Source organism: Plectropomus leopardus, chromosome 13, assembly GCF_008729295.1.
Source record: "Plectropomus leopardus isolate mb chromosome 13, YSFRI_Pleo_2.0, whole genome shotgun sequence".
NCBI classification, from domain to species: domain Eukaryota; kingdom Metazoa; phylum Chordata; class Actinopteri; order Perciformes; family Serranidae; genus Plectropomus; species Plectropomus leopardus.
In genome coordinates, this window is record NC_056475.1 from 21,338,185 (window position 1) to 21,346,034 (window position 7,850).

At 38.5% G+C, this 7,850-nt stretch overlaps 1 protein-coding gene across 1 annotated transcript; it reads left to right on the forward strand.

Moving 5' to 3' along the window:
* Positions 1–459: 459 nt before the first annotated feature.
* On the forward strand, positions 460–7,605 carry ddx52 (DEAD (Asp-Glu-Ala-Asp) box polypeptide 52). Its single transcript, XM_042499308.1, is given in 17 exon segments — positions 460–487; positions 490–602; positions 855–1,095; positions 2,318–2,457; positions 2,561–2,746; positions 2,831–2,974; positions 3,223–3,334; positions 3,426–3,498; positions 3,809–4,012; positions 4,099–4,189; positions 4,294–4,416; positions 5,356–5,366; positions 5,368–5,504; positions 6,253–6,328; positions 6,718–6,789; positions 6,909–7,214; positions 7,432–7,605. Coding segments are annotated over 17 exon segments (2,094 nt in total). The 3' UTR covers positions 7,469–7,605.
* Positions 7,606–7,850: the final 245 nt, after the last annotated feature.

A 7,850-nucleotide genomic window follows, 5' to 3' on the forward strand; every position in this document is an offset into this window, starting at 1 on the left:
ATGTGATATTTGGAGCCAAAATGCATTTACAATAAAATGAAAAACTCTCTGACAGTATTAAGGATTTGGAATCTAACAAACTCAAGTGAAAATTAAAAAAAAAAACAAAACACGACTTAAAATAGCTCCCCGAGGTTTTACGTAGTAAAAATTCCTCCCATGTTGACACTTTCTTTGCACTTTTTAATTAACTATTTTTTTATTGTCGACAATTGAAATAAAACACTGATACAGATAATCGGCTAAAATGCCAAATATCGGCCCCCGATAATCGGCCTGGCTGGTAATCTGTTGGTAATCTGTGGCTTCTTGTGATTTATAATGATTGCAACGGTTGAGCCGCAGTGTTTTACTTTGTGGAGTAAAAGAAATGATTGGTGCACGCATGATTTTCTAACACGGTGGAGCAGTCAGCAGGGGGCAGCAGCGTTCAGCGCGGAGGGGAGGAGCTGCCGGTGGATGATCCGGATGTTGACTAGTGATGCCTGGCGCGGACAGACCACGCTGCTGCAGGAATGGACGCCTTCGAGTTGTTTCGGAAACTCGGAGCTGGAGCTAAATTTGACCTGAAGAGGTTTGGTCAGGACGCCGCTCGGTTTAAGGTAAACTGTACATGTGTATCTGGTGATAAACTGCCTGAAAAACAGCGACTGACAACAGCACGAGCCACCGGTTCAGTTATTTTGGCTAACCCCGATTTGCACCAGTGTGAAAGTGTGATTCGGTGTTTGTTTTTGGATATTTTGGGAGGTTGGGTGCTTTAATATCGTGTTTGATTGGCTCAGTGGAGGGACAACATGTCACACATGTGTATTATATACGGATATTGACTGTACTCGTGTCTTATTTTGCAGGTTGCCAGATCTCACGGTGGGGAAGCGTCCTCAGATGCTCTCTCTGCGATCGACTATTTTGGCACAGGAGCAGCCAATGGATCCCAGAGCAGCTCCGCAGGACTGGAGGAGGATGGAGAGGAGGAGGTGGAGGTGGAGAGTGAAAGTGGAGATTGTGGTGCAGGAGGCAAAAGGAAGCAAAGGGATAAAGAGACAGACGTGAGGATAAAAAAGAAAAAGACGAAAAACAATCAGGTGGAAGGTAAATGATGAGACTGTTTGCTGCTCACTAGATCAGCAGCTGACTGGTTATTTCAAGATGGTTTGAAATTTCTAGATATTTTTTTAATATGTTTGATCTCTCTTTATTAAGCAAAAACTCCCCAAGATCTCTGAGAATGTCCACAATACTTTTAATAAGTCTTAATACAATAAAACGAGAAGAAAACCTAAAATTAGTCATATCAAAATTATATGAAAAAATAACAGAAAAATAGCATTTTCTTTGGGTCTAAAATGACAGAAATTGCAGTTTGTCTGTAAAAATGGAATTATTATAATCAGGTTCAATTGTATTTTTTATTATATAAAGACTTATCTAAACATGTTTGGAACACATTGCCTTTTGCTCAGAGAGATTGAGATTTATTTTAGTCTAATGGAAAACATTTTGTTGGCTTTATAAATGACAATCTAACAAAATAATTTGATAAATTACTCAATAATGAAACTGATAATTAGTTGCAGATGTGCCATATTAACCCTTTGAAACCTGGATGGACATCTGTTTTTTTTTTTTTCAATGCTCCATTCAGACACCTTTCAGGCAACCTCAGAAACCTCATATTTTAAAAAGGACAGTGAGAGATATAAATTATCCAGAAAAAATGAAAAAAGTGATACCTTTTTTGTGCTCATTTTCAGGTAATTTTCGTGTAACTTTTTACTAATTTGTCTCTAATTGTGGGGTTATTTCTCCTCATTGCCTTTCTCTCGCGTTTCAAAGGTTTAAACCACAAAGTAAGTGTTGGGGAGAAAAAAATGGGCTGCAAGAACTGTTGAAAATGACTTCAGTGAACTTGTGTCTGTGTTGTATGTGAAAATAGGTCACTTTTAAGAACGTTGCAGGTATGGCATGATGATGTGAGATGCATACTGTTTACACAGAGGCAGCTGTAACATCACTGCTTATGTTAGTCCATTGTGGAAATGTTGCAAATCAATGAGCAAGACTGCTTTATGACAATACTAGACTTTTTATTGTTCTGTTGTTATCAATGAACAGTTTTGGGCTAGATCCAAATATATATTAACATAGCAATACAAATTGACACATATTGTGATTTTTTTCCATTTCGTCCAATCCCACACAGCTCTTTGGACTGTGTTTAAAATGCAACGGTGCTTCATGTGATACCTTGAATGAGATGTAATTGTCCATGTCAGAGACTCACTGATGTTTGCTGTCTTCTGTCTTTCTGAAGCTGATGGCGTAGTGCTAAAAGACACCGAGGGAACCGGCATCACCTGGACATCCTCACTGGACAGAAAGATCCAAAACCTGCCGAGTGAAGGGAAGGAGAAATCCTCGCTGAAGAGGCTGAAGCATCTTCATCAGGAAAAGGTGCTAATTAGTAAATGGATTTCTTAAAGATTCTGACAATGTTAATTTTTTAATTGCACTCTGACTTTATCTGGGAAATCTTTTTCTCTATATTTGATTTTAGGTGAATCGTATTCGCTCTCAACACCGTATAAATGTGCACGGCTGCGACGTACCAGATCCTGTGTGCACGTTTGAAGAGCTGCAGTCTGAATATCGCCTCAATCCATGTGTCCTTCAGACCCTCAGAGAGGCAGGGCTGAACTCTCCAACGCCCGTACAGATGCAGGCGATACCGCTGATGATGCATGTGAGTACAGACACACACTGAAGTGGCTGGTAAATAACATACGGACGGTGGATATGTGAGAAAGTTTCCGTGTTTCTCGGTCAGGGTCGGGAGCTGCTGGCCTGCGCTCCCACGGGATCAGGAAAGACTTTGGCCTTCTGCCTCCCGCTGCTCGCCCACCTGCAGCAGCCGGCCAACCAGGGCTTCAGAGCGGTGGTCATATCTCCGACCAGAGAACTGGCCAACCAGGTACACAACACACACAAACACACACTGGCCTTTTTGCTTTTTTGCTGTGACGGTTGTTTTTATCATGTCGTTACAATATGCAGAATATTTAGTGATGTCAAGGAAGAAGATTTGAAAAAATTCGCTGCTATGATTATTGAATATGTTGGAATTGCAATTGTTACTTAAGTTGTGTTTTTTGTGTGTAAAATGATCACACGCATTTTTTTTTTACACATTTCAGTCAGATTTTGTTGTTCTATATTTAGACCTACAGAGAGCTGCTCCGCCTGTCAGAGGGAGTGGGATTTAGAGTTCACATCTTAGACAAAGCCTCTGTGGCAGCTAAGAAATACGGACCACAGTCAAACAAAAAATACGGTGAGAAAAACATTTTCACAGAAGAGGTAAAACATGAAATATGAATTCTACTTAAATCACAGTTTAACCTCTACCGTACATTTCCGCGCAGATATACTCGTCAGTACGCCAAACAGACTCATCTTCCTTCTCAAGCAGGATCCTCCAGGACTCGACCTCAGCAGGTAAATTTGAAGAGACAACAAGAAAATTGAAAAGAAACTGAGTGATTATGACAGTGACGATGAAATGGCATTCCCTGTCAAGACAACAGAGGATATATTTTGATTTCCAATTCCCATCACAAGGCAACCCTTAAATCTTGGTACAGTCTTCAGGTGCTCTAAAGGTTGAGACACAACATCTTTTTTGGTTAGGGACCTTTTTGTTGTATGTCAAACTTCTCGTCTTGTTTCCTGTTTGTCTCAACTGTCAAGTGTCAAAAAAAATAAATAAAATGGTAGATTAATGTTGTTTTTTTGTGTTGGTGTTCAGAGTGGAGTGGCTGGTCGTCGATGAGTCTGATAAGCTGTTTGAAGGCGGTAAGACGGGTTTCAGGGAGCAGCTCGCTGCCATTTTTCTGGCCTGTTCTAGTTCTAAGGTGCGCAGGGCTTTCTTCAGCGCCACCTGCACGCCAGATGTAGAGCAGTGGTGCCGCCTGAATCTTGACAACCTGGTGTCTGTCAACATTGGACACAGGTAAAAAAATCTACTCGTAGAAGTCCTTACTTTGACGGACTTGTGTAATTTTTCTCTCGCATGAACAAAATGTGTCATCATCTCAGAAATACAGCAGTTGAGACGGTGGAACAGGAGCTGCTGTTCGTTGGGACGGAGAACGGCAAACTGGTGGCCATGAGGGACATCATCAAAAAAGTGAGGGCATCGCTTTTTCAAGCTTATAACAAATTAATAAGTTTCATGAACTTAATTAAGACCAACTCCTTGAGATCAGATGAAACGACGTGTCTCTCTTTCAGGGTTTCTTGCCTCCCATGCTGGTGTTTGTGCAGTCTATTGACAGAGCACGAGAGCTTTTCCACGAGTTGGTGTACGAAGGCATCAATGTGGACGTGATCCACGCAGACCGCACACAGCAGCAGGTACACACTTAATACACTCAGAGGATAATATCCTTCCAAAGCATAACACCATAAAGATTACTTTGCTTTTTATCCAGCAAACAGCGGGTTTAAATTGACTCATAGTGCCACCTGCTGTGGTGGAGGTATGCATGCAAAAAAATACTGACAAAAGTAGCAGGATATATATATATATATATATATATATATATATATATATATATATATATAATTCTTTATTTTTCTGGACAGCATTTTATGGTACAGAACATACGTTAATATAGACAGTTCAATTGCCCTTGCTGTTCAGGGTATTTTTTTTTATATATGATGAAATGAAAATTTAGAACTATTAACAATTTGGGAGAGCTCATGTATACACATAAAAGCTCCATAAGATATTTCATGATGAGACTTGTCAGTACAATTTAAAAAAAATAAAGTAAAGAAAATAAAATAAAAATAATAATTAAATAAGAAGAAAACAGAGGATTTTTTTTGTCTTGGTAGAATACTTTTTTTGTACTTGTCAGACATTTAGCATTTGTTTCTGAAGCATGATGTAGTAGAAATATTTTGTGTATTTGTTCGACTGTTCAAGGTACGTCTTGTACTCGTTAAACAAAAAGCATTCATTTATTAATTATGTTTTTCATTTGCAAACGACATTGTGTTTGGTAGTAAATTGCAGGGCATCTGTGAAACATATTTTGTTTGTTTTTGTTAAATTTTGGCAGGATATTTGTTCCATAATACACATTATTATGGCTCCTCTCTGTGTCACTGAAGTGCAGCCTTGTATTCATCTTCATTTTCAAACGACATGGCTCTGTGAAACATATTTTGTTTGTTTTTGTTAAATTTTGGCAGGATCCATAATACACATTATTATGGCTCCTCTCTGTGTCACTGAGTGCAGCCTTGTATTCATCTTCATCTTTCATGGCTTCTCCTTTTCAGAGGGACAATGTTGAACAGTTTCAGGTCCGGTAAAATTTGGGTGTTGATCTGCACGGCTCTGCTCGCCAGAGGAATCGACTTCAAAGGGGTCAACCTTGTGCTGAACTACGACTTCCCCACCAGCTCTGTGGAGTACATCCACCGAATCGGTTCGTTTTTTATTTGTAATTAATCATTTTACAGTAAAATCATCCTGTATTGGACTGAAACCGTTAACTGATTAGATGCAGGACAAAAAATAAATCAATGACTATTAACTGTTAACTGTATCATTGTCTATTATGTAAAAAGACCAAATATTTGCTGGTCACACATTCTCAAAGTGGAAGATTTGCTTGTTTCGTTCGTTTGACATCATTGTTATTTAAAGGTCCAGTGTGTAAGATTTAGTGGCATCTAGTGGTGACGTTAAAAAGTGCTACACATGGAAATATAATTAAATAGATTTAGAAAATTAGTTTTAAAAAGCTTGGGTAAAAAAGAAAAAAGCTAGGGAAAAACTATATTTGTAATTATCAGAATTACATATTTGAGATTATGTTACTGAATTATTAGAAATTTTAAGCACTTTTTCCACGCCATTTGCCATTTTTAAAATTTTGTTTTGTTTTTACTACTAATTCCTCAGGTAATTTTCTTGTACTTTTTACTAATTTCTGTTAATTTTTTTTTTTGGGGGGGGGTCATTTCTTCTTTCGTTGCTCATTAACTTTTTCCTATGTTTTTGAAAGGAATCAAGCCAATTTGCTCAGGTTTCAAAGGATTAAAAAACACATTTTTTTAATAATAAGCAGCATATTATAAATTGTAGCCCTTTTCCCTTAAAGCATTTCTCCTATTCCTCTCCCCGTCTGCTCATTGGTTCTCTCATATATCGCTCTCTTCGCTGCCCCTCAGGTCGAACTGGTAGAGCTGGACATCAGGGGAAGGCCATCACTTTCTTCACAGAAAATGACAAGCCGCTGCTGCGCAGGTATGTGCATATAAATAATGCAAACTGGACTCCTTTGGGGATAAACATGTACAGAGTGTTTTTGTGTGTCTGTAAAATTACAGTTCGACGGCAGTCGTGACACAGTAGATTTCAAGAGAGGCAGATTGATCATTGGATGTTATGTTTGTGCCATATAATTAGCTGCTCTGATGTATATGTCTATAGCCACAGCTGTCAGGGCCGGTATGGTAGGCTGTGTGAGCCACATCACCTGTTTGTGAGGTAGCTGAAAATGGCAAATAGCGTGCACATCCCACCAGTTGTACGGTCCAAGTCCAGACACTTAGTGCTTAAGTCTTCCAAAATGTGAAGTGTTAAACAATTGACACATTTTTCTGAATGTTACTTTTTGCACCTCTTTCCAACAGCATTGCTAATGTCATAAAACAAGCTGGCTGCCCCGTCCCTGACTACATGATTGGCTTCAAGAAGATACACAGGTAATGGAGATGGACGGTGATAATGAAGTTCCACAATAACCATTATAAGTATTTCTTGCTGAGTTGATCAGTGTTGTTAATATGGTTGTAATAATCCATTGGTATTTGTCTGTGTTTAGCAAAGTGAAGCGGAGACTCGAGAAGAAACCTCCCAGGAGAAGCACAATTTGCACAACTCCTCGCTTCTTAATGAAGAAAAAAGGCAAAACACCAAATAAAGGACAGAACGCAGAGAAGCAGGGAGCGGGTGGAGAGCAGAGAGGAGAAGGGGGCTCTCAAACGGCAGTGCAGCAGCAGAAAGAGAAGAAGACAAAAGGACAGGGGCTGAAGAAAAAAAATAAAACACAGAAAGAAGGGGGACAGGAAAAACACAAGAAGGTATCTCAGAAGATGGGATCAAATTCTTCTGGAGCCAAGTTAAAAAAGTAAGGGAGATGTGTGTGTATGTGTGAGACTGTCCAGTACATTTAATAAAAAACTCAAATATTTCTGTGTGATGATGCAGTAAACCACAGACAATCGAATACTAATATACAAAATGTCTCATTGCCTACCTAGATCTGTTTCTGTTTTTTTTCTGATGCTTCAGAGATATGACATGACAATATTTTCTTTTTTTCTTTTTTCAACTCTGTCCACCAGGAAAAAGGGGAAGGTAAATAAGACACAAGATGAGTAGAGGGGAGTGGTTACAAGCAGACTGATATGACGATGGACATGGATTTTCTTTTAATTTACATCTTGCTGTCTGATTTACTGCTACTTTTCACTTTGTGCTTTGTATTACCATAGTATGAAATAAACAGTTTATATATATATATATATATATATTCATTTGTTATTTTTCTTCATTAGATAAGTTGCACACCTGCACATTATTACATAAAACATTCTTCAGGAGAAATTAGGCATAAAGGAATGATTATAAGATGAATGTTGATGTTTAACAAGCTAGACTTTTACACTGAGCAATATAAGGGTGTTTAATTTGATGTATTAAGGTATTTGAATTATAAATAAAATGAACTTAACTGTTATTTAGAGAATTGGGAAACCAGCTC